The sequence below is a fragment of the Stegastes partitus genome, unplaced genomic scaffold (assembly GCF_000690725.1).
Source record: "Stegastes partitus isolate 25-593 unplaced genomic scaffold, Stegastes_partitus-1.0.2 Scaffold106, whole genome shotgun sequence".
Lineage (NCBI taxonomy): Eukaryota > Metazoa > Chordata > Actinopteri > Pomacentridae > Stegastes > Stegastes partitus.
Window position 1 is genome coordinate 780,802 of NW_007577837.1, and position 27,552 is coordinate 808,353.

Sequence of the window (27,552 nt, forward strand, 5' to 3'; positions counted from 1 at the left end):
AGAAAAAAAAGTTACATGTTAATGCTTTTAATACAGTGTTTGTAAACTTCTGGTTTCGACTGTATATTGTTTGCTTTATGGTTGTCTAGTTTTATGGTATAAAAATCCTTTTTGGTGAACTTGTTTTTTCCCTTTAATTTACAAAACAGTTGAAGAAAAAAACTACATATTTTTTACATAAAATTTGAAGCCGCAAAGAAACTAATAACTATATCTGTCAAATGAGTTCAGTTGATTAAAAAGTGTAGTGTTTCTAATTGAATCTTGACAAGTATATTTTAAAAAGAATGTAATGGAAATACTGCAATGAAGATCTTTTTAAGTGTTTGAATGATTTCCAACAAGTCACTAGGAAACATTATTAGAAAACCTTTTTATAAGCGTCAGTCAGCATGTTCCCCACACTGTGGACCAGGAAGGAGAACTCGGGCCTCTTCTCAAACTTTTCGTCCCAGCACTTCTTCATGATTTCATAACTGCAATAAAAGAAACATAAAATTAACTAATATCTTATTTTTCTTGGTGGCCATGACTAGTTGCTGGAAAAGCAGCAACATTGCAGGGTGACAGAGAGACTCACACTTCATCAGAGGCATGGGCGGGTTTGGCCATTCGGTAGCCTCTCTTCAAAGCACTGTAGAATAATTCATTCATGGGCAAATCAGGGTAGGGGGTTCCTCCTGTAAAAAAAAACATTTTGAATAATTTCAAAACATAGAAATCAGAACTTGTGCACAGGCTAGAAATCCAAGTTAGATCTCAATATTAGACAGATCTATCCTACACTAAGACAATAATCATCACTTTCCAAGAGGGCCATCCAAGAAGACTAACTGATCATCCGATCTGCTTTTGTTGTGTAATATAGTAGTTGTTCTGACCCACATCTGAAAAAAAAAACTGGAACCAAGAATTCCAATGAATGTCAAATCGAGACAGGGAAACACAGAGAATCTTTGGTTATCACATACAGAGGGAGGATTGTGAATTTGTTTTTCACCACTCAGGCTTAAGTCACATATGCTTTAAAGTGTTCTCTCAGCTTTCATGGTAATTTCAAAACATCATGGGAAGGGTGTTTTCCAGAAAGAGATTTTGTTTGATTTCTGTTGCGAACAAAGTTGTGTATACTTGCAAACAGACATTGAGTTTAAATTTTTATATAACATTGCATATTCTCATTTTAGACACTTGGATATATACTTTTACAACTGAAAGTTTGACATAAAAAAAAATGTGGAAGGAGTCCAGGAGAAAGCAGGTCAAAGTTGTTCAGAACCATGTGATCTGTGTAATCAGTTACAGAAGATGAATCCCTTGCACAGTATGCAGTTTGTGAGTTACACTTTGTGTGTTTATGTGTGTAAATGTGTGTTTGCTTGGACTGACCTAGTGTGAAAATTTCCCAAAGAAGAATGCCGTATGACCACACATCACTCAGGGTGGTGTACAAATTATGGAAAATGCTTTCTGGTGCCATCCACTTCAGGGGCAGGAAGGTCTAAATGAGAGGGGAAAAAAAACAGGCCATCTTAGGAAATAAAGAGCCATTTAGAAACCTTTTACAGTGAGCAGGGTGAAAAGTTTAAAGGTCTCATTGTAGATGGAAGTTGGTTTTGGGCTACAAGGGCATTCAGACTCAGTGAACTCTTTTCTCATAATTGGTCTGCGTCACGATTTTACTACTTACGCTGCCTTTAGAGATGTAGTTGGAATCATGCATGATGTCTCTGGCCAGGCCAAAGTCACAAATCTTCACCAGCTTGCCCTCACAGATCAACACATTCCTGGCAGCCAGGTCCCGATGGACGCACTGTGGTGAGTAAAGGTAAAAGAATGGAAATGATGTGCCAGACTTTATCTTGAGGCTGCCACACAAACAGACACATGCAACATGAAGCCACAAATTGTTGTCTTTCCACTTAAGTTTTGGTATGGATTAAACAAAAGAGACTTTACATAACAGGTGGATTTACCTTTGGAGCTGTTTTCTCAGGTTCAAGCCTTTATTCTAAGCTAAACTAACCAGCCACTGGTTCTAGCTTTGTAATTATCATATACGCATTAAATCAATGTACTGTATTTCCCAAATTTTCTAAATATTTGTTTATCTAGAGTCTTGAATCACCAGCTAAACAGTGTGAAACATTCTTTTCAATATCTTACATTCTTGGAAGCGAGGAACTCCATCCCCTTTGCCACTTGGTAGCTGAAACCCAAAAGATCATCGTAGGTGAGACTGGGAGAATCGCTGATCGCCAGATCCAATCTGTTGCCACCTAAACAAGGCGACAAGGTGAGACGACAAAACAGAAGAGAAGAAAAGAGAAGAAGAGAAGGTGATGAGCATCTGATGAATAGGGACATTGTCTTGTTGCTGTGGGGAAGCTCCAGCTACCCTGTGACTGAATGGACAAAAATGAAGCTCATGCTCTTCATAGGCGTGAACATTGATCTGTATATTCTCTCTGTGATCAAAAAGCAAACTGTATTTCATTGATTTACGAAGCTAAAACAATTCATCTGTTGATGCACTGCCCTTTTTTCAAGCTCAGTGGTTAAAAGTAGTAAGTAATGCGGAGTTCCTCCCTTTTGAACAGCAAGCAGATGGCCACCTCACAACATACTCTACAAACATGCTTCTGTGCTTCCTGTGTTCATCGTGATAAAATGTTCATGCTTATTCTGTTTTATAATGCTTTAAAAATGAATTATTGGCAGTGCTTAGGAGTCAAACAAATCAAACCTTGTTCCTGATAGAGGTCCTGCTGGTAGGGGGACTCATATGGAGAAGGCTGGATGTCTGCATATTTGATGGTGTCTATCTGCTCCTGCATGGGAACGTAGACTGAGGGCTCATCTTTGCTCATGTCCATGTAGCCTCCATCACTCTCGCTTCCGAAAGACACGTAGCTGGAAGGATACGTTAAGTGTGAAAAAATGCACTGATCTGACCATCTGTGGTGCTTAATCATGTGAGACTTTATGATGAAAAAGATATTCATCTGTTGGTATGTGATAGCAGAGATTTCAATATCAATAAAACAGCTCATCACTTTACACAAAATGGTCCTTTGTGCAGCTCTGAATGAGTTTTGTTTGCTCCTCTCACCCTTTCCTCTGACTCAGAGGGGTGCTTCCTCTGGAGATGAGGCAGCTGTCGTCTTGGTTTTTCTCTGCATAATACTGCAGGAAGGTGTGTTTGTTCCTGTGCAGGTAGTCCACCAGGTCGCCATAGCGACAGTACTCAGTTATTAAGTACAGAGGGCCTGATTGGAGAACCAGAGGAAATAAGGAAGAAAAGTTTAATGTGAAGTTTTCACCCAAAAGCACTGTAAGAAGACATAAGGACATGCTTACTTTTTACTCAAACATACCGAACAAATATATAAATGAAGCATTAATCATAAAATAAAATTCTATCCATTCTTCTAAAAATACAGGAACAAGTATTTATTGTTCTAATAAACCATCTCTACAACATTTTGGAATCACACAACTAAATACACACTTTACTGGAAATGATAACGGGCAGATCGAGGTCACGGGCCAGAAATCACAAGTCAGAAATGAGTCACAGATTTAATGAGGTTGTTGATGCTGCTTGTGAAATGTTCCTGAGCGATTCGGCAAAGCTGATGATCACTTCGTGGAGCAGAATCATCTTGACAACCAGAGCGTCATGTGGAAAATTGCCTTGTTGTACAGTGCTGGCTGAAACGATTTCTTTCATGACAAACGGTGGACACTGAAGTGCCTGAGTACGGCTTTAACCGACATTTCAGCACCCAGCAGCTAACAGCCTGTAGTCATCTTTTTCTTGGGTTATTTTAATAAAGCTGCATTTTAAGGTGGACTTTAACTGGTCACTGGTTAAAGGAGGTGGCTTGGTGGTTAGCACCGTCGCCTCGCAGCTCGAAGGAACCCCAGGATCTTTCTGCGTGGAGTTTGCACATGGGTTCTCTCCGTGTTCTCTGGCTTCCTCCCACAGTCCAAAAACATGTTGAGGTTAATTGGTGATTCTAAATTGCCCATAGGTGTGAATGTGAGTGTGCTTGGTTGTCTGTCTCTCAGTGTAGCCCTGTGATAGACTGGTGACCTGTCCAGGGTGTCCCCTGCCTTCACCCTAAGTCAGCTGGGATAGACTCCAGCCCCCGTGACTCTAGTGAGGATTAAGCGGTGTATAGATAATGGATGGATGGATGGTTAAAGGAGTGTCAGTGTGCTGGTCACAATATATGTCCTTTAAAGCCACGTCTGACTAGGATGTGGATTAACTCAGTGGATAAGAGTTTGTCAGTGGTTGAATATCTTAAAAACATTTTGTTCACAAGATGAAAACAAGAAATTGCAAGAAAATCAAATGTTTTTCTCAGTTCATCATTCAAACCATTAGCATTTGTTCCACATATTGGGCATTTTCTTTTCATTTTTAGTTTAGTTTAGTTTATTTTTTTGTCATATTTAACTATGAAAGGTACAGAATGGTCCTCCATTGCTGCTTAACTTTGCACAAGCAGGATTGAAAACCAATGTGTTGATCACGCACCCAACCAACTGAACCTTTTTATACAACTGTGTGCCATCAGTAGTATAGTTTAGAAGATGCTACAGTTACTTGAAACTCAACACTTGTTTACACTCACTATTGATAATTCAATATAAATTTAATCTATATAATGCAGAAAAGACAAAAGAAAATCTTATATGTTATTTTAGCATGAATGAAAACTCTTAGTTTGTGGACAATGTCAATTAAAACTAGATTTACCCAAAAAAAAAAAAAAAACATGGCACTAATCTGACACTGCCTTTTTTAAAAACTGCACTTCAAGCATGAATGTCAGTGGAAAGTCAAAAATTAAACAGATTTGCAGTTCCTTTCTTCAATATGTAAAAGTTGGTCACTTTTTTGTACATCACTTTTTATAAATGGTTTTGATGGCAAAAGTTAAAGAAAAAATGTAAATTAGTGGATAAAATAAGCAGCAAGCATCTCTGAGGCCTCACGTGTTGCATTTACACACACCTCAGCCAAAGCCAGTACACTTTCCATGGATATACTGGTAATGTGTGTATTACCACAGTATAGCATCAGTGCTCACCATGTTTGGTGCAAGCTCCCAGCAAGTTCACGATGTTGAGGTGAGGACCCAGGTGGCTCATGATCTTCAGCTCTGACATGAGGGCCTGAGTCTCACTCCTCCTGGCTGTAGCTGGATGAAAGAGAGAGAGAAAGATGTGTAAAAGTAGGGCAATGAGAGGTAGAACAGGAGAACTGAGAACACAGGGCACAAGATACATTGTGTTCTTGCCAAACTGCTCAGTGACCTGCGGGCTGAGGCTTGAATCAGGCTGGCGACCAAACTAAAGCTCAGCAGGCTGCAGCTCACAGGAATATGGCAGCATTGTCACAATATTTGACAGCCATGCAGGGGTCTCTATGTCGTTCTATGTCGGCTTTCTGCTGTGTTTTTACATAGCATGTCTTACATTTCAGCATTTTCACTGCCACTTTTGTGCTGGACTGAGAATGTGTGAGACCGTAAGCAGTTGCCTCGACCACTCTGCCAAACGCTCCTGATCCAAGAGTACGACCTGAAACACAAAGCAGGACAGAGTCTGAATGCAGAACACATTAGAGCTGAAAAGAAAAGAGGAGATACTCTCCTCATTAATATATTAGTGCTCGCCAATTTCTCTTGTTTTCTCAAGGAAGCTGAGATTGGAAACTTGTTCATAGCAGATTATAAAGATGGGACAGATCATTTTTCTTGAGCTGAAGTTTGCAAATGCGTGGGAAGTGTCACGTTTAAGGAGAGCAGCTGACTACCAACAGCATGTCTTTAGACATAAAAGTTTCAAAGGAGCTTTAAAAATAAAGGATTGGAGCCAATAAAACGAGTTTAACAAACTTCCTTTAGTATTCTAGGGTGGACTGTGCCCAGACGACCCAAACCACCCACAGCACTAAAGCCACCCAGTGATAGCTGCAGTTTGAGCCGTCTGTACTCAACTGAGGAACAAGCAGCCTACGGGTTGAGACAGTCAAATAAAACGTGGAGAGGACAAAGTTTAAGCCACAATTAACAATGAAGAAAGACAGGAGAACATTTTTTAGAACTGAGGATGCTGTGTTTTTTTAAATGTTGTTTTTTTTTTTAAGGACATGAGATCCTTAAAAAAATGGTCATGAAAACGGGGAGGCTGGAGCCTATCCCAGCCAACTTAGGGTGAAGACAGGAGACACCCTGCACAGGTCACCAGTCTATCACAGGGCCACACTTAGAGACAGACAACCAAGCACACTCACATTCACACCTACGGACAATTTAGAATCACCAATTAACCTCAACATGTTTTTGGACTGTGTGGAAGGAAGCTGGAGAACCTGGAGAGAACCCACACTGCACGGGGAGAACATGCAAACTCCACACAGAAAGATTCCGGTGCCCCCACCGGGACGCAAACCGGCGACCTTCTTGCTGTGAGGCAACAGTGCTTTAAGTATTTCTTTTTTTTTTTTAAAGTATTTCACATAAGTTTTGTTGCATATTATTATGAAATGCAACTACATATGGTTTAGAAAAAAATCACTACTTGACTTTTGCATCATCATTTTTTTTATGTGTGCTCGAAGGTGGGACTTTTCATGACAGCTCCAACTTTTTTTATAATTACAAATTATTCGATCCACTTGTTCAGTGTTGCAGATTGTGAATCAATGACATGATGAGAAAATAACAGTGGAATTTCTTTCTTTCTTTCTTTCTTTTTTAAATCTTTAATAGTTACTGAAATATTGCAGTTCAAAAATAGCCTCAAAGAAGTCTTGAAAATGCAACTTTTAGAATTTGATATATCAAGCTAAAACTATCACAAATACTGTTTTAAATATCCACAGTCTATCATAAAAAGTTTGAAGCAAAAGGCCCGTGAAGACTTGAGATGGAATAACCTGTTGTTGTCTTCGAGGTTCAGTGATTTAATTATCATTGCATAATTCCAAGGCTCAGTAAGTAGTTTCTCACACTTTTTAAAATCCATACACCAGTTTTCATCACTTTCCGGAGTGATCTCAGCCTTCCTTACTGCACGAGGACTCACCCAGCACCAGGTTGTCTCGAGACATTTCCCAGGCCAGGTCATAGGGAAGGTGGATGGGATCCACATAGATGTATTCATGTCCGTCCTGACTCACCGACTCGATCACCTTCCATCTGATCTCATAGCGAGGTTTCTACAAACACAAAGGGAAAAAAATTACACAAGAACAACACTTCAGTTTTTAATTGAGTAAACTTTGTATTTACAGAATAATTACAAAGCGAAAGACAAAGAAAAAGGGCAAATGTTTGTCCTACCTTCCACCATACAGCAATGAGGATGATGATAGACATGATCACGATGACCACTAAGGCGAGAACAACACCCAACACTGCCACCTGGGAGTACAGAGCTGCAACAGGCGGCATGAAACATCAGTCACAGTACAAATGATGTCAAACAGAAAACATTTAGCCACATTGTTTCGTATCCTTCATTATAAACATGTGTGCAATAATCTTCTAAATACAGTTACAGAGAGACTCATATTTTAAGTTTAGGTACAAAACACACAGTCTGCTATTTGCACTGTGTCTCTAAAGCATAAACCTTTCAGACTTTAAAACTGTGTTTGTCTATTCTGATGCAAGTACTTTAACACTGAAGTGGCGTTTTTAACGTTTGTGAGTACTTTGGAAGTTTCCCTCAACTGACACTGAAACATAAAAAAAAACTAATAAAGTTCTTCACGTGACACCTACAGCTGGACACTAGTTTGATGTCTCTTCTGTCGATGAGGCCCGCCTCGTTGCTGGTCTCACAGCGAACCGTCACCTGCTGGGGCTTCTGGAAGGTCACCTGGCTGCGCACCTGGCTGGTTTTCCGTGCTTGGCTGTAGCTCACGTTGGTCTGGATGCTCAGCACATCCGGCTCCGGCAAGAGCGGCTGCCACACCATCGTCTGATTGTTACACCTGCAGCGAGGGGGAAATCATAAGAGCCGCAGCAGTGGAGGGTAACGCAAAAGCAGACGCAGTAAATTTGCAACAAAAATAAATTTGTGTGTATGGTAAGCCCCCTAGTGTTCCCTGTGGGACACTTCAGTGATGGATGGACGCTGGTGTGACTTACTTGAGCATGCTGTCACAGCTGTACCACTGGATGGTCGGGGTCGGGACCCCCTCAGCTACACAGGTCACCAAGTGTCTCTTCCCTGGGAGATGGTGGTCGATCAGGCCTTTAATCTGGGAGGGAACTACACACAGGGGGTGCAGCGGCCATTAATCATCACTGACTCAGATATAAACAAGAATCTGTGCTCGATTTTGTTTCTAATATTTTCAAATAGTGAGGCCCACACATTGGAAATGCATAAAACACTATACAAGTTGGATCAATTTTAAGTTTCTTCTCACCTTGAACTTCCAAATCAAAGGTCACTTGCTTTGTGTCGTCTTCATTGGTGACATGGACGGCATAGAGGCCTTGCTGCTCCGTCCTCACCCTCACCAAGGTGAGAACAGTGACATATCTGAGGAACAGTAAAAAAAAAAAAAAGCAAAATGTGAGGATTTTGAAAAAATATATAACTACTCATGATCTTTTCCTCTCCCCTATTTTGTGTATCAGCTGCTAAATATTCATTGGAGAAATTCCGGATATGGATTACATCAAAGAATGATTGGCAGGAGAGGAGGCTGTAAATTTGATTAGATCTACTTTAACATGCAACAACATATTCTGCACAATTCTGCTTTCTCTTCTCCACATATTAAGTGTCTTCTAAAATGAGGGCATCTGAACTAACTTCTTCAGTCTCCAAGAAACTCAGTAGAGTGTTTAAGAAAAAGATGTATTTTTGTGTTAAGTTTACTAAAAAACATGCAGCTTCATTTGGTGTTCCTCTTTCTTATGTATGCATGTTGAGAGGCCTCATGAGATCGGGCTTTTTTTGTTTTAATATGTGTTGACCAAAATGTGAAAACATGCTGCTTTATTTGGCATTTTGTCAGAAAGACATTTACTAGCTGTGACATGGATTTTGTGTTTATGGTTCCTGTGTGATGAATGATGGAGTCCTGCCCTCTACAGAGGATCTTGTTTCTCTCTGCGGAGGCCTTATCTGGCGATGACTGACAAGAGCTCAATGCCTGTGCAGGCTGTCACCCAATCAGAGGTCCAGTGCTAATTTTAGGTTTAAACGTATCAAGGCCTATGAGGTGTTGTGCTGCTTTGAAGCATGTGATGCCAGCCAGACTGCGGATGGATGTTCTACCTTATTTCATGCTCTTGTCTGACTGCGATGGTTTTGTCTCCCCTGATGGTGGCGCCATCTTTGGTCCAGCGAATCTGAGGAGGAGGGTAGGCCTCGATCTCCACTCTCAGCTCCACGTTCTCTTGCAGCTTGGCTGAAATATTTTGATGCTGAGCAGGCTTTACGTCCACAAAACCGCGTTCTAAAAAATATAAAATACATAAACCATCAGCAACAAAACATACAATGTACCAAATGTGTCTTATTCTTATTGAATAAAAAACCTAAATTATCCACAGATTCTTGTACTAATTCTTGCTTAGTGTATTGATGCAAGTCTTTGCAAGTCCGATTTCTTTGACCTCTTGGGGACAGTCCAATCAATCTGTTAACACGTATTATCACATTTGAACTGATATAGTAAGTTTGTATAAAGTTGCATAGCCTATTTACATCTTTATAAGATACTGAGCTGCACTTTATTTGGGCTGCTGTTTTTGATAATATACACTCTCTTTTAGCTCCATGTTTGGTCTCCACCACACCCAGAGGGAAATATTGAGCTCCAGTGCTTATGTAGTTCAGGGAGGGAAAAAAACAACCTAAAAGATACCGTAAAGATACAAATATCTGACTAGTTTTGCAGAATAGTTCCTCATAGGTGTCCATATGAGCAGTCACTTTCCTCTGAACGTTCTACAAGTTTCTTTACTAAAGACAGTGTGTTGTAGTGCTGCTGCTCATTGTTGTTTCTGTGGCCAGACATTATGTGCATTTTCCACTGAGATGTCCAGTTTGCTCCACTAAGCTGTCCGGGCCTCCTGTCTCCAGTGAGCTCAGAGGTTCAGGCTATTCAAGGGTTTCATAAACATGACACACCTCAGTGCAGAGAGAGTAAGCTTTCACAGAAACAAAATTCATTCAGTGATGGTCAAAAAGCTCACTAGGGTGAATCCTGCTTTTATTGGCTCTCAATCTGTCACGCATAAGATTACTTAGCTGCTTTGATACCGACTTTCTGCATGTTCATGTGTGAAGTCAAATCTCAGTTACACAAACACATATGTAGCTCAAGTCTAAATATAAAGTCGCACTACCATTTGATTCACAGCTCTGTTTCTTAAGGTATAACTCAGTGCAGCCACACCATGTCAAAGGTTTATTTCACACTCGGAATAGAAATAAATAGAGGCGATCTTCATTTCCGTTAAACAGAGCACCTCTCCTGCCTTAACTTGTGAAAGCTTTACATAATAAGCAGTCTTCTCTCTGTCACTGGAACACAATAATAATCTGAGCAGCATCAGTTTGTTTTAGTTTTACTTGTGTGTATGTGTGGGGTCCGTCTCACCAAGCACGGTGATGTTGACGCTGGCAGAGGCGGTCTGACCTAGGACTCCCTCGTGGACACGGCAGACATAGTTTCCGCTGTTGGCCAACTGGGCATAAGGGTAGATCAGGCAGGAGCGCATGCTCGTGCTGGAAAAGACGTCTGTCAGCGGCTCGATGTCATTTGACTTAAAGAAAGAGGGAAATGACAAGGATGAGATATTTTACTGCGTTGAATATCATCCAAATTTAAGAGATTAAACATTTGCTTTGACTTCATGGAAATAGATGTTTGATCTTTAGGAAGCCCTGTGATAGACTGCCGACCTGTCCAGGGTGTCCCCTGCCTTCGCTCTAAGTCAGCTGGGACAGACTCCAGCCCCCCCGCGACCCTAGTGAGGATTAAGCGGTATATAGATAATAATGGATGGGTGGATGGATCTTTAGGGAATATAATCTTGGATATCAAACAGTGGAAGTTGTTGGAAAATATATTTGATGTGTTGCAAAGATCACATGCCCAATTCAGCCCTGAAGATTAGGTAAAGCTGCCCCTTAATTGAGGTGGCAGCAAGAAGGTGCTGGGCATGAACCTGCTGGAGATTTTCTGTGTGGAGTTTTTGTTTTCTCCTTGTGCCTGCATAGGTTTTCTCCAGGTGCTCTGGCTTCCTCTCACAGTCTAAAGACATGCCTTTAAGCTGAATAGGTGACTCGAAATTGGCCATAGGTGTGCACATGTGCATGCATAGTTGTCTGTCTCTTTAAGACCTGAGATGAACTGGTGACCTGTTCAAAGATGCCTCTTGCTTATTGTTTGCTGAAATGTCTACAGAATGAAGTTCATCCTTAACTGACAAGGTGTTGAGTATTAATGTCAAAAACATTCTCTACACAGCCGAAACAGTGAATGTGCTCGCAGTGATCCAAAAATGAGTCGAAGAAGACTCAGTAATTAAGCACCATGTGTTGCGAGCGGGATTTCACAGGAGGATAAAAATTGAGGTGTGTCTCTACATCTTGACACAATTTGGGTTCGGCCATGAGGCCTGAGAGTGATCACAAAGGGAAAAACTGAACAAAAGCGCCTGTTCTGCTTTACGCCTACTCACATCTCTGTTGGGGATATCCCAAGAAAACATCACGAGCTCCACTCCGTGCACCGTGCAGTTTACTGTCAGCGCTTCTCCCTGCTTCAGGACCGTCTTTGAGGCATTGATGTAGATGTCCATGGCCTCTGGGACTGGGACGAGAAGAGAGAGTGTGGGGGAGAGGAGGAAAGATGGTGGGGATGTGGTTTAGCAAGACAGCATGTCAGTACCAAAACTAATCCATCAATAATCCAATATTTTCAAATCAATACTTGAATCTATTAAGTATTAAATTAAATGATTGCACTCTGAAACCAAAAGTCCAGAATTTACATCATTATTGTCTCTCTAAAAAGTAAACTCCAGTTCTCTGTACATCCTCCGGTTTTCTTACCATCCAGGAACCGTGCTAATAAAAGCAAAGAATTGCACTTTTGGACTCACAATACACCATATTATGCCGCATAAGCTGTTTGTAGAAATGTGATGGATGTTTTATGGGATTTTTTTATTATGCTTTAAAAAGATAGACTCATTAACTTTAACAGTTTGGGTGTAGGCTGGGACTGAATTAAAGGGGCCAACTCTGTGTGAGCACTTGTGGCTTCTCTGGAGTTTCAGCACGCGTAGGGGGTGAGCTGATAATGAACACATCTTTATTTTGGAAAGAGCTGTTTCTCCGAGCAAACTCTTTAACCTGTGTACTCACCAAAAATGCTGAAGACGTAGAAGGCCTGAGAGTCTTTCACCTCCCCGTTCAGCTCTCCGCGGCACACATAGGTCCTGTCCTCCAGCACCGCCTTGTATCCCTCACTGGGAACATACAGCCCCTTGATGGGCAGGTCAGTGTCCCTCTCATACAGCGTGACACTGATGTTTGGGTTGGTGACCACGCAGGGGACCGTGCTGTCCTCACTGGTCTTTGTAACCATGCCGTGGGAGCGCTCTATGAACCACACGTCAGGGTCTGGGGACAGATACATGACGTATCTCACTGTATTTAATAATATTAATGAATCACACAATAGCTGTGTTCCAAATCCCTACTTCATCCTACAGTGTGCACTGTAGAAAATAAATCAAATTTTTTAAAAATAAAACAAAAATCTGGAATTAAGTGTGCCAGAAAACATATGTTAAAAAAAAAAGTGAAATACTTTCAAAAATTGTAAGAATGCTCAAACTAACTGCAAATATCTGTAAAATAATTGGATTTTTTTGTCAAGTCAGTCAAACAAAGTCATTTCATTGTCACACAAAGTAACAGAACTAATTACTACGTGTTAACAATACAGATTTTTGACATAAACATTATTGCTTTACAGTGAGCATGTAAATTAATACCTTTTTCTTTGATTTGACTAGATTTTATCTGTAATATAGCAAAATAATAATAATGATAATTAAATTGTGTAAGCATATGATCAAACATCTTTAAAGCATGAATTTTTATGTGGATGTTATTTACAGTTTGGACCTGTTTTTTGTTTGGTTGGTTTTACGGGCAACATATAAATTAATATATTTCTGTGATTTTAAAAGATTTTATCTATAATTTAACAAAACAGGGAAAATCTCTAATAGTAAAGTTAAAATTTCAAATTATTTACTATTTCCCTTAATATACATGATTTTTCTTTTAAATAATGTCAAATATTTGTAAAATAATGACATTTTTTGCTAACCTAAATACAATTAGAAAGAAAAACATGCTATATGGTCAAACATTGTACAAAATAAAATAAAATAAAATAAATACTAAAAAAAACAGATGTTTGAGGTAGACATTATTTACAGTTTTGATCCATTTTCTTTTTCAAACAATATGTAAATTAATAGTTTTCTGTGATTTTAGTAGCTATTAATAATTTAGGGAAAAACTGTAAAATAACAGTAAATTGTTTGAAAAATGTAGAGTTAAAAATTGTTTTTAAATAAACTTTAGTTTTTTCACAGTGTGACTTTCACAAAAAGAAAGCAACATACTTTTCTTGTGACTCAGTGCAAAGATCATCCTGAAGGTTTTTCCACACTGTTCACAGCAGTTTAGGCAAAAATCTATTTTTTTTTTTTTTTTTTAGAAGTTCATGCTCATTACCTTTTTAAAGTGGACTTTGTTTTATCAATTTCACATTACACATTATAAACTCAAAACCGGAGTCAGTAATGTTCCCACCTGACAAAAGACACTAAGACAGTTTTCATTTGTCTTTCACGTAAGGCCTAATTCTAAATCAGGAAATTGAAACAAGGTTAAACAAACTACGCCCCACCTGGGACAAACACAGCCACCTCCTTAGTTTCTCCAGTGTGGCGATCAATACACAGATACACGCCTGTGCTCTTCCAGCTCACGCTCCACAAGGTCAGAACACTGGACCTGGCGTCAGTTTGCACAATTTGGTAGCTTTGACGGCCATTTGGAACTTGTTCAACTTGAAAATACGGCACGTCGTCCTTCTTAAACTCCCAGGTCGTCTCCCCAGAGCCGGAGCAGTTCAGTGTGAGAGAGGAGCCCTCAGCCAGGACCAGCTCTTTGTCGTCAGGTGTGATCTCCAGGCAGCACAGTTCAGTGCAGAAATACAGGAGGGCTGCAGTTTGCACAACAACAACAACAAAAAGGGGTCAGGATGGAGGTCAAAGAGATGGCAGCAGAGGGTCAAAGGTTAAAACAACAATGTAAGTCAGATCCTGTTCTATCTCTATATGGTGAAGGACGTGAGTTGTCCGGAGCAGATTAGCAGGAAGATAATGATGCCAGGTCAGTGACAGATGCATCTAAAATGACAGAGGTGAGCTTCAAGGCATCGGTTGTGCTTTACATCAAATTCTGGGAAGCTAATTAAAGAATGCAAAAGAGACACTTTATTTTTAAAACTCTATTCTTTGAGCATCGTTGACAACAATACTGTACATACACAAAGCAAACCCTATTGAAATACCCTGTACTATCTAAGTACAACTTTGTCTTAACTACAAGTCCTGCAAGTGTAGTGAGACATAAGTTGTGACCTCTTCAATCAAGTATTATTTGGATATGTTGTAAGAAGAACAAAAAAGTCCCAGTTTGCTTTAACTGTAAAACACTCCACCTAAGCTTGGCATCACATTTCCCTCCAAAATCCCCTATTTTTTTTATTGCTGTGTTACAGATTTTCACTTTTGTTTTGTTCAAGTTCTCACCTGTAAGTATAAGTGTCAGGTGGTGCGTTGATCCCGTCACCCTCCTCATGGTGGAAGCCTTCTACCACTTTTTTTTTTTTTAATTTTTCTGCAAACAAACAGATGATATAACAACACCAGTCAAACCCCATGTGCTGTTTCTGGAAAACCCCACATGTCACATTAACTTAGCCAGTAGTGAAAGAAATCAAAAGATCATTTTGCCCACAAAATGTTTAATAACTGTAGTGAAACTGAATGAAACAGCAGAAAAATCGTCCGAATAAAAAACTCCACTGGAGTTTACATACATCCATGAGGGGTGAGCTTCATATCATGATGGATTGAGTCCTGCCCTAATGAGCTCTAGTGGGTGAGGTTAAGTGAGAAAATAAATCATGCTGCATGTCAGAACAATCTGCTTGTAATGACACAAAATTGCTCTGCTCATACTAAAAAGAAGGAAACAAAAAGCACAAGGTTTGTTGTCAAGCTGCTCTCTTTAATGGCGACACACGCACACACACACACACGCACACACACACACACACACAAAATCTAAGGTGCAGATGCAGCTCACTCTGGAGGTATTTGATGCCTCGCTGCACCCGGACAGAGCAACAATGTCTCGCTCTTTTTGTTCCCGGTTCACCAGCATTCTGCCCACTAACAAACGGGTCACTGTGTGCAGCTTTTGCAACACGCTCATTGGCAACAATGCTGCGTCCAAGCTATTCTAGAGCCGTGCTGAGCCATTAATTGGTTTTGGTATAAACAAAAGTGAAAATGAGGGCATTCACATAAGCTGCTGACAGAGGAGTGTACTTGGAGTTTTGAAAGGTTGCCATGGTTTTGCAATACTCATGGGACATCCTGTGGTACACCAATGTCATATCAACTTTGCAGATTTCAGCACCTACTGAGGTGACTGGGGCTCACCGTCATCCTATCGTCATTTACCAGCATTTTGCAAAAAAAAAAAACCCTTAAAGTTCTAATTTGAGTGTTAGAGGTCAGAGGAAAAGATGGAAGAGGGGAGGGCTGGTTTGTTGTTGTGTTTGGGATGGGGGTTAAGGCCTGCAGCACGCAGACGTCTGGAACCAGTTAAGGATGGATCACAGGCCTCTACGCAACAGGGTGGGAAAGAGAGAGAGGGCGGAAGAGAGAGTCTTGGGAAGAGCGAGGGTGGAGGAGGAAGAGAAGGAGTGAGCCAGTGGAAAAATTGTGAAATGTGTCTTGAGAAATCTTGCTTTAACATTTTTACTTGATAAGACACTCTAAATTTGTAATCTCTATTTTAAGAAACTGGAGTATCTCTACACATTATGCAATAAAAGACAAGATTTCACTTCTCTATGGTATCTAGAACTGATAGTTTTCTCAGTTTTACTTGATTAATCAAATCGACGTAGCACCACCTTTACTACATCTATCAAACTGTTTCATGCTTTTTAAGGTTATTTTCCAGGTGAAAGAGGGATAAATGATCTGATCAAGCTGGCAGTGGTGGTGAAGTACAAAAAGTTCTGTTACCAAAACCAGATACTTGCTGTCTCTCTAAATTAACTGCCTTTGGCACTTCCGCTCCCAAAACGAAAAGCTCAAAGCTCATGAGTTGCTCCAAAAACATGACTGGTCCATTTCCTCCCCCGCCTCCTGGTTCTAATAAAAAAGATTTGAAGGAGAGGCAGACACAGTGAAACCAACTTTTTTTTTTTTTCTTCTGTGTTGTACACATGCACGCATAAACATTCTCCCTGGCACATAATGCATGCTGCATGTATACACAGTACGCACATGCTCTGTTACAGCCCACCCCCCCATCCTCCATACACTACCAACACACACTCAGAAACAGAAACAGACCTCTCCCCCGTTTCCCCTTTTTTGTCACTGGTGTCTGTGTACAGTTCACGTTCCCACAGTATTACTCTGAAACTTTCCCAGGACCGCTGATACACTTGGGACCTTGCTGGGTGATGACGGCAGGAGCGGTGGGGTCGCCTCATCCCTGGGGGCCCTGGCAACAAGCGGCGAGGGGTCCGTCCGCTGAGGAAGCCGTACATCAGCGCTCAACAAGTACCAGTAAGCCTCAGTGTCAGTGACGATAACTCCGAGCGACGTGAGCCAAAACACAGTGACAACAAAGTCATGTGTCATTTGGCAACATGAAAACTAACAAATCGCACTCGGACTGGATGCTGATGCATGTCCGCTAAAAAAAAAGTCAAACTGCGAAAGTAAGGGCTACTGCAGGAAACAGATTTACATCTAACGTGAAACAGCAGAAAACCATCTTTGTTTAACAAGAACCTAGATGTTTTTTAGGATCTTTGAAAGGGACGGAAAAATAATGTTTAGCTTCTGCAACATGATAAGGTTTCATGTTGACCAATGGGCCGGGGGGGGGGGACTATGAGCAGAGGCCTTTGAGAGGAAATCTGACCCTAAAAATGGGATGTGCTTTGTAGGATCAGAGGCCAAATGCAGCCAGAGGACTTCTTTTCCAAGTGTTATTGGAGCAAACTCTGTAAGAGGAGATTCAGGATTTAACAGCGTGCAACAGGGAAATGAAAGTTTTAGTTTTGGAGTGAATGCACACCTAAGAATAGATCTACAAAAATGTTCAAAAAAAAAGAGATGGCATTTGTGGTAATCCTTGTCCTGGTCAGGTCTTTGCACAACAAACAATGTCATGAAGCGTTAAAAGGGTCAGGGCACTTGTGAATCTGCCAGGACGGTTTGGCAGCATTTCAGTGGCTTTAATAAAAACACTTGGTAGCAGTTTGAGGCCTGACCCACAAGGCTGCTCTTTGTTTGAACCACAATAACAACAGAGTCATTTACAGTAAGAGATGTCCACAATGTCCATAAATTAAGTCAAGCGGTTCTCAATGAGGATGAGAACCGAGAACCTTAAAAGATGTGAAGTACAGTTTTATAAGCCAGATGTTTATTGTTGTCTTTTTAATCCTTGAAATGAGATACTACGTTCCCGCAGTAATCTTGGAGGTCTGACAAAAACAAACAGTGTTTTTGTCAGCGATGGCACGGTAATCACTGTGAAGGATGAATTGTTATCACTCTGTATTAGTTTTCCCACAGATGCTGGGAATTTGGTGGCTGATTGACCCTTCGCGATTTTCATAAACAACCCCGCTACACTCAGAGTGTCACCAGCTAACGAGGAAGAATGCTAAAGTCGACATCAGCGGGATGCACGCAGCCCACGCTCAGCCTCAGGATACAGCTAGAGTGTGTAAACGCCAGTCCCTCAGCAGCCCGTAATCCCACTCCTGGGATTATCTATATATACTGTAGCTCCATGTTTCGTTTAGACATCTGGCAGTGATAAAGCAGTCCTCAATGAGGTGGGAACTGCTGTATGAACCACATTTGCAGCCAACTGTTTGCTTGAGCACATCCCAAGGGGGGAAAGCTTGCACTTGGAAAAAGGAGAGAAAAAGTGTAATCTATAACAAAAGAGGGAAAATTTCCCAAAAAGCCTCCCAAAGTGCAGCTGGAGAGCTCCGACATCCTGTACGGGGAATTTTCTGGCCCTATGTGGGTGTGAGGCAGTGATGCATCACTGACACAGCAGACCATCACAACCACGAACTTACAGAGAAAAACAAGAGATGCCACAATGAGTCTAAGACCAACTGCACAGAAACTTCTACAAAGCGACAAAACGTCTTTAAATAACAAGCTGGACAGAAAAGACGTAAACTCACAATGAGATAAGAGGGAAAACAAAGTGTAAACAAAGAGAAAAAACAAGGTGGAAAAAACAATCGAATTCAAGAACAGGATGATTACACCAATGACAAAGCATGAACACACCACAAGAAAACAGCACACAGCACCAGACAGTGGAAAAAACAGCCAAGGGAGCATGCAGACATACGGGTTCTAATTTATGGGAGACACCACATCAAAGCACAGAGTGGGACAGCAGAAGGAGCGCACACTCAGTCTTACATCACAGACAGTGATGTTTACTCTGCTGAAGTGTCCAGGAAGCTGCGATCTACAAAACAAACATCTCCAATTTAGCGGTCACTTCTTTCCAATGCAAACAATTATAGCTTAGATAAGACAGAATTTAATCTATCGCTGACACTGAACTCTTTTTTTAGGACATGTACTATATCATATCATAGCGCAGAATAAATGCACTTGCCCTATTTGTCTTCTTTAGATTTCCTTTTTAGAAGGATGTCAGGTTTTCTTGATGTATCTCTGACCAGCAGGACTTTGGCGAGCTCTGTGGGAAAAAAATGACCCAGTGTGTCTTTGTTAAAACAAACCTCCATTTTTATCACCCGTCTTGGACTGACCATCCCCCCTGAGGAAAACCTTCTGGTCCCTCGGCAGCAGACCCGTGATGCACTATTCCCACCCCAGGCGGCCTCTACGTCCACCATCTCCGACATGACTAATACAAATACTATACATTACCAGAGCTGTAAAAATGACTAAGAAACGGCAGGCTGAAGAAAAATTCAGCTGCACTCACAATGTGTAACTAGTAAGCTGTCAGAACATGTGAGTTATTGTCAGCAGGAAATGCTTAAATACACAGTCTGCTTATGGAGCCTGTGTTCATGTCATTAGGATTTTTCAGACTGTAAAGGAAGATAGTGAGACGTCATACATCTCCATTCTTGTAGAAATGTCCCTGCAATGCAAAATTGCTTCTATTTGTTGTGTTTAAACATACTTGGTTCAGTATGTGGCATCTAAAGCAACATTAATAGATTTTTTTGGCCACTTGGGGCCAGCAGAAACAAGCTCTAAACACAACAGGACTTTCTCAATTCCGGTACTTGGGCAGTTCAAACTTGTCAAGTCACCTCGGGAGTCCCGACTCCTCAGCACGGGAGGAATATTTACAATCTAAAGAGCAGTGATCTTGCTGACACCAGCAGCTCGGCTGGGCTCTGATGATTACACAGGACAACTTACTGTACTGTGACATAACTCATAGGTCAACAAACAGGGAACGATGAAAGATTGACAGCAACATGATGTCAGAAGGGAAGTCGATTACCCAATTTATAATCTATATTTAAAAATAGGACGGATTTATATGTGAGCAATACTTTTTTGTATATATACATCGTGGTATATTTATCGATTTATTTTGTGTCTCTTTGGACATAGATAATTTAAATATCTACCTACAGACAAACTGGCAGCAACAAGCATTTTATTTGATCTCGAAGATCAAATTTGATCCTGCAGTAGAAGCTAGATTACATGAGAAAACTACAGACAACAGAGCCAGAGTCTAAATTACCTAAAAAGAGCTTAAGACTCTTTTCTACAGGAAGGATACTGAGCTCATGTATTGCTAAGATGACCAGCAAGTCTCACCCATCAAGAGGGTCCCTGCATCTTAAAAACACCTAAAATGTAATGTCACATAGTAGTAGTCCTTGAATGATAAGTGGGATAGTTTGGCACAAAATCAGTAACCAACCTCACATCTGGGGACACTATTCTCTTCCCACTGGCTTGCAGACCCTTGGGTCTTGCCCAAAGCATCCTCGTTAAAACAGGCAGAGCAAAGACACTTCCGGTTATTTGATCTGCACTCGGCTAGAAGCAGACTTTGAATAGTGAAGATTCTTGCTGCTACTGATGACGTTTAAGAAGGCTGCAAGAACAGAAAAGACTGAAGACGAAGAAAGGACAAGTATTTCACCCTAACCCTTACCCTTGTCAAGCTGGGAAGAAATCACTTTTTTAATCATTTTGCAAATATAAGTCCAATGCTCTCACTCTCCTTTTAGCTCTGTTTTTGGTCTCCGTCTCCACCACTGTCTCAGGGAAACATCTGCCTCCAGTATATGAATCAACTACTTACTAACATTGTTTTTCTGTAATCTGCTGTTGAGCTGTTGGAGTGTTGTGTGTTTTAGAGCTTATTGCTCCAAACAGCAGTCTGTTGTGATCAAAAACAACCCTGATGAGATAAAAAAAATTACCCAAAACAGTAACAATGCAGGCCAAAGAACCAAAATAATAATTAGAATGTTGTGTACAGCTGTACAAAGTGAAGAGACAAGTTAGAATTCTCTTAGAGTTCACTACAAGTGGCTGCTTTTGTCGTCATTTGACTCGCTGTTTCTGTATTGATCCATATGTTCCTACTTATTTCAGCAGCTTCAGTAAAACTGGTACATTTGACCTGATATCCTCTGACTTGCAGAGTCCTGGTGAAGCAATACAGATATCATACCCCACATATTTTTCCACTCCACAATCATTTGCGTCACAACATTTTTGGCACGTGTGGAGGATTTTTGGGACATACTGAGGCTGTAGAGAGGTCTTCATTTGTTATGACAATATGTGGCTGACAGAAGTAGTTTGTCAAGATGTGTGACTCCCTTGCGCTGACCCCAAACTACATTTCACTAGTTGCACAGCTGGACGATGAACTTTGAAAAGTTCTCTAACTGACAACAAGCGCTTGTGTGGTGTAACTTAAGAGTTTGAAGCTGCACCGACGCTGTCTCAAGCTTGCATTATCAGCACAAAAATATCTACTATTCCTCCTGTTCATAAATCTCCAACTTGGTTTTGCATTTGGATCCAGTGCCTGTGAGGTCTTATCTTAGAAACCAAAGTGACTCTGTACTCATGCTGAGGCAACATGTGTTTGGGGAAACTGCGGATTTTGGTTTGTTCCCTTTCAAACAGCGTAGTAAATGCTGTTTGTAGTGGTGCGGGAGGTGGGGTGTGTGTTAAGGGCTTCTGAGTAAAACTGATTTCTGTAGAATCACAACCTTGGATGTGGGTAGTGTTTGATATCACTATAAGCATCTCATTTTCTACTAATTTGAACCTAAATGAAAGAAAAAGGATTAAGATATATATAAAACTAAAGCAGCTTCTGTCGTTAAAGTTACGTCAATTGTGTTCTAAGCAGTAAAATTTCAGGTTGCTACCAGTATAAATGTAATTGTACCACATATAGTTAAAATAGACAAGTATATGCAGCTTATGCAGACATATTTGATGTCATATAAGATGCTACATCCTCTCAAGTTTTTCTTCCAAGATCTCTCCACCCGTCTCTGTGGCACAAACTCCTTTTCCCTGCACACCGTCCCGAGAAAAGCTGGAGGGTACAAGATCTCCAGTCTCATGAGGAATGGAGTACGCCTACACACACTTCCAGCCCCTCTACTCTTACACACCCACACCCCCAAGAAAGAAGGAAACTGAAACAGCTGAATACAATTAGGACTGGCTGGTTTTCAATTGCATTTGTTGAGGAAAATTAGGAATAACTGCGACAGATCATCACAACTCCTGGTAGTCATTTATACCATTTGTGCAGCTCTGGAGAAATGTTATCTTGTGTGAAGTTTGCATATCTGATATCATTACACCTTATAGACCTCTACTTTGACTTGAGCAGAAACACCCAAACTGAGCAAAATTCTGCTGGGTCTCTCTTTGCTGAAAATTCTTATCTTGTAAAAGCAGCAGACTGTTTTTCTTTGTCCTCTTTTCCCACTCTGCACTGTATCATCAGTTCCAACATGTTTTTGTTGGAGAGTGGACAGCACAAACTCCAGAGAGCAAGCATGATGCTTGAAAAGAATTTGGTGGAGACCAAAACTTCCTGCTTAAAATCTGTATTGTTCCTTATGTAGTCAATTCAGAGAGGAGCTCATAATACCCAAACAGGGGTAGAAGAAACAGCCAAGTCATTTACTTGAGTAAAGTGTGGAAACCACAATGTAAAAACATTCCATTACGAGCCAGAGTTCTTCATTTTACTTCAAACCCAAGGAATAGGTTCCTGTTTTTGTTTCTAGTTTGACAAGTAGAGACTTTCTAAAGAATTCCTTATGAAGCATAAAAAGAACTTTGAAAAAATGATATCAAAAATACAGGCCCTAAAATACAAACTCAAAGCAACAAAAGTGTTTACACCTCTTATCATTGACATACAACTGATTAAGGCACCTGGTAGATGAACAGGTTGAGCGGGTGACCCATAAACAGGGGCTAAAGTCCCTGATGCAGCAGCCATGGGTTTGAATCCAGCCCACGCCCATTTGCTGTAGGTCTTTCCCCAACTCTTCTCCCTACTTTCCTGTGTTCTTCCCTCCACTTACCTATCTAAATGGTCTGCACTTACATAGCGCTTTTCTACCTTTGTGGCACTCAAAGCGCTTTACAATGTGTCTCATTCACCCATTCACACACACATTCATACACCAATGGCGACAGGTGCTGCCTGTCATTGGGAGCAACTTCGAGTTCAGTGTCTTGCCCAAGGACACTTCGACTGTGGAGGGGGCGGGGATCAAACCACCAACCTTACGGTCAGAGGACAACCGCTCTACCACCTGAAGCACAGCCGGCCACAGCCGCCTATCTAATAAAGCCAAAAAATAAGAATATAAAATGGAACACTTGATTAGAAGTGATTTGCAATTTACATAATTGCATTGACATGCTTATAATTTGACCTGAGGAGACCAGAATTTTCTCTGTTTTAGACCTAAGAGCTGTGTCTATGTGCACGTCTGCATTATGGTCTCACTTAGCCAAAAAAATTGCCATAGGAATACAAGGATGGAAAAGGTTACAGAAAGTTCTGTGACTGACTAAACCTCAGTGAAAACACAGTTGCAGCAGTGATCAGGAGGTCTAGAACAGACCATAGTACCATAAATTAGATTTACAGTGGCCCTCTTTCTAAAAAGATGCCATGGACAGTGCACTGCTTACACAATCAAGCTCTGACAAAACAGATGGACAGATGTTTCAGACTTGGCACAGGTGGAAGTCAGTAAAACTCAGAGTTGCCATGACAGTTCAGACAGTACAAACACATTTCATTACATTAACTTCTGTGGAAAGCATCCAAGAAAAAAACAAAAAAAACAAAACTTGCTTAGTCTACAGCACAAAACTGCAAGAATTAACTTTACTGAAGAAAATGGAAATAATCCTGATAAATATTGGGACACAATCTTTGGTCGGGAGATCAAGATAAATTTGTTTAACTCAGATGGGGTCCAGCATATTCGACCCTGGCCAGTACTACCACAGTGAATGCATAATCCTGACAGTGAAGCAGGGAGGGAGTGTGATGATAAGGATGGCAGGCACCACTTAAGTTGAAGTTCAGGGTTGAAAAGCATAAAATATTATTTGTAAAGTGTTTAACACTCAGATTCCACTGATCGTTGCCTACAAACATAAACAAACACTATACAAGTGTCACTCTAATTGAAATGTTGCTAAAACTTGACTGGTGGATGCAAGAATATCACAAGGTGGTAGTTTAATAAAACAGAACTTCGAAGTCTAAGTTTTCTTCTTACAAGTTCTTCTTTTGAATGAAATGACTACTTATGGACAGCATCATGCACACACAGTGGAATATAAAGTAGAATAGTGTGATAGAAGAAGCACTACGGGAAATATTCAAATAAAGTGCCTCAATATTGTACCTAAATGCAGTAAATTAGTAAATGTACTTTGTTTTCTACCACTATCAATATGTTTGGACAATTTCTCAGTTGCTTGGCAGCTTTCTTTGTCTTTAATGTGTGGCCTAATTCTAAAACTTTGGTATTCCAACAGTAGAAAAAATGTACGATAAAATAAAATAAACGTTTCCTGTATGATTCGTCCTGCAGGAGTGGCTGTGCTTCCTGGCTGAAGATGAGATGCAGCTGCCTGTCAGCTCTGTGTAAGTGGGTGGGAGGGAAAGAAGGAGGGAACAAGGGGGAGGCCAGATGGACCGGCAGTCGTACAGGATGCTTTATTGCAGCACCACTTAGTGCTTGTCATTGAAGCTATAAGGCTTCAGTATAAAGTCTAAACACAACGTTTAAGACGAAGCGGCGTACAGTGAAGCACAGCTCTCATAGCTGTACAGAGTAACAACAGCTCAGTGAAAAAGAATGAATGACAAATTATGAATCAAACAGCACTTGAACACCAGGGAATGAGTCAGCGATTACCCGATTGAGAACATACACTCATTAATCAGTGCATCCCTTATCCTGTGTTAAGATGTCTCATTGTTCTAAATAAGTTTTTAAACTCTATATTTCATCCAGACATAAACATTGTCACACCAGTTCTCAGATCTTGGTTGTTCAGCAGCTGCGTGTTCAGCTCATGGCATGAAGGATAAATCATAAGCGGACAGAATGAGATCAATGTGTTTCAGGACTTGCTGCCGAGCTCAAACTGTTACATATCGGCGCTCTGGAGCACATGTGAGCTGAATCAGACTCCTGGCATGTTTTCTGCATGGTCATAATGTGAAGCACATTTTCTCAAAGCGACTGGCATGCAAAGAGCCCGGAGAGCCAGGAAACAGCTGATGACGAAGGATTAGGTCTGGGACAGGAGAATGGAGCCGACTGGGCTGCACAGCATCAGGGGCCGGGGAGAAGAGCTGCAGTACATACCAGCAGCCTGACGCACAGGGAGGAAAATCCCCACTGATCAGGAGAGAAATTAAACTTCACTAAGTTTTGAAATTCCTGCTGCAAAGAACTGTCCGAGCACATGAACTGTTTTTAAGTAGATGCTGTGAAATAGTGAGCAAGAGACATTCAGCTGGCGGTAAAACTATGAAATGAATGCAGTGCAGTCCAATACCGTTGATGGTAAAAGTATGACATGTATGCAGCTTTCCAGCACTTCATCTGCAACAACAGTGCTAAGACAATGCCTGGACCAAAATATCCACCGAGCCAGAGAGGATCAAAAACTTCAAAAGCAACCTCCTATATGTAGAGGAGGAGAGCAGCATGCGCAAAACACATGCCAACATTGTTTTGATCACAACCTATGCTAATGCAAATGCTCTCATATCAAGAAGGTCATCTGTACATGGAAGACTGATGTGCAGTTAACCAACCCAGCAACTTAAATACCGCAGCAGCCATACATGGCAGGGAAGTGGGGAGGCTTTCAGGTGCAAAACATATGGCTGATTAGGGCGAAAAGACATGCATGCCACATGTGTCTCAGCCATGAAACTGCTCACACTGCCATTATGTAGCTCCCTCCAGGTACTAAAAGCTTCTCCTGTGATGAATGCGGAGAGATGATTCAACAGATTGTTTATGTCTGCGTTCCTCAGGCGGTTTATGACAGATCTGTGTTAGGAAAAGTGTGACCGAGGCATAAAGCTATCAATTTAGGCTGGTATGTCTTATCACTGAAAGGAAACCCATCCACCGTTAAAGAGGACGCTGGTGGCAGTGAGGCAACGCCACGTCAGATATCAATGCACAGCCGTGGTCTTTTCAGTGAGCTATGCGGAGAAGATTGATTCTGTTAGGGCCATTCACAGGGGAGGAAAGAGACCGATGGTTTAGCGTTGAGGACCGTCAGTTCACTCAGGGTGACTGAAGAGGGCTGTATAAACAAGCCCTTTAGCAGTGGAGCACAAAGTGGAGCGCATACAAACAGCTTGTCCTATAAAGCCCAGTGTGTGTGTGTGTGTGTGTGCGTGTGTGTGTGTGTGTGTGTGTGTGTGTGTGTGTGTTTGTGTATTGAGGAGCCCTGGGACACCTTGTCAAACGTATTCTCATAGTGAGAACGTAAACATTGTTAAAGTTGTACTGTGTGAAGAGTAAAGCGGTGTCTATGTACAGAGATGCAAGCCATCACTATGTTGATGTTTGAACAGGTTGCTCACACTCATTCACATTGTAATGTCTGGTGTGTACACACTCAAGTATGCAGGCGACAAATCCCACCAACAGAGACCCATTACCATTAACTAGCAACAACATCACACAACAAAACAGAATTAAGGCTTGTCCTCACTGGCCTTCATCCAATCATTGTAATAATTGAATTTAAGAAAGCAACATGAACCTAAAGTCCACTGTTATAAGGATGAAGTACATCCTCTCTGTGTCAGATGGCTGTGAAATTGAATCCGTCACAGTGGGCTAAGTGAATTTTCACCACTTTGTACAGTACATCTTCACTTCTGCCAGCAGCTGCCAGGCAGCCGTGACTAACAGTGAAAATGCTTGACAGTGACAGAGAAGTAGCACCTCTTACCTTCAGGCTGATCCTTGAAGCACAGACGAGTCTCTCCCCTCTCCGTCCAAGGAGGTTGGCGGCCAACAGAAGGAAATCAGAGGAGAGATTTCCAGCTGGTTGTCTCGACAGGGGCTGCTGCTTCAAATGTATAGATCCCTCAGATGTTCAGAGTCTGAGGTTAATCTGTGCTGTCCCAGGAGTCTGTTGGAGGAGGTACCGCACTGAGCCCGGCTGTTTGTTTAGTCAAATCACAGCACCATGGGGGTCTTTCTCTCCCTCTCTCTCTCTCTCTCTCTCTCTCTCTCTCTCTCTCTCACGTAGAAAAAGAGCCTGCCCACCACTTAGAAAGAGAGCTGTTGGAAAAAAGAAAATGATTCCAATGAAGAAACACACATACACACTCCTTCCCTGACAGATTCACACAGAGCAGAGTGTCAGTGGTCCGGCCCTTCTGAGGCTGAGCAGAAAGAGGGAGAGGAGGGAGGGAATAGTGAGAAGAAGAAGAAAAAAAAAAAAAGAAAGAGAGGCAAGTTTCAAAAAATAAGTGAGCGAAGAGGACGAGAGAGGGGGGAAAACTTCAAAATACAGATCGAGTTCTGCTTGTTGTTCTTAGGTA

At 41.2% G+C, this 27,552-nt stretch overlaps 1 protein-coding gene across 1 annotated transcript in view; it reads right to left on the reverse strand.

Annotated features, from left to right (window-relative positions):
• pdgfrb (platelet-derived growth factor receptor, beta polypeptide) overlaps positions 1–27,300 on the reverse strand; it is a 33,261-nt gene extending 5,961 nt beyond the window's left edge. Inside the window, exons 1-21 of the mRNA XM_008277738.1 lie at positions 26,955–27,300; positions 14,901–14,988; positions 13,991–14,308; positions 12,427–12,684; positions 11,739–11,869; positions 10,652–10,817; positions 9,322–9,502; positions 8,462–8,577; positions 8,178–8,301; positions 7,809–8,020; positions 7,365–7,459; positions 7,108–7,240; positions 5,494–5,598; positions 5,106–5,216; positions 3,113–3,269; positions 2,747–2,913; positions 2,167–2,279; positions 1,691–1,813; positions 1,390–1,501; positions 581–680; positions 371–476 (exon numbers count right to left, since the gene is read on the reverse strand). Coding sequence (XP_008275960.1) covers positions 371–476; positions 581–680; positions 1,390–1,501; positions 1,691–1,813; positions 2,167–2,279; positions 2,747–2,913; positions 3,113–3,269; positions 5,106–5,216; positions 5,494–5,598; positions 7,108–7,240; positions 7,365–7,459; positions 7,809–8,020; positions 8,178–8,301; positions 8,462–8,577; positions 9,322–9,502; positions 10,652–10,817; positions 11,739–11,869; positions 12,427–12,684; positions 13,991–14,308; positions 14,901–14,949 — 2,877 coding nt within the window. The 5' untranslated portion in view covers positions 14,950–14,988; positions 26,955–27,300. The remainder of the gene's footprint in view (positions 1–370; positions 477–580; positions 681–1,389; positions 1,502–1,690; positions 1,814–2,166; positions 2,280–2,746; positions 2,914–3,112; positions 3,270–5,105; positions 5,217–5,493; positions 5,599–7,107; positions 7,241–7,364; positions 7,460–7,808; positions 8,021–8,177; positions 8,302–8,461; positions 8,578–9,321; positions 9,503–10,651; positions 10,818–11,738; positions 11,870–12,426; positions 12,685–13,990; positions 14,309–14,900; positions 14,989–26,954) is intronic.
• Positions 27,301–27,552: the final 252 nt, after the last annotated feature.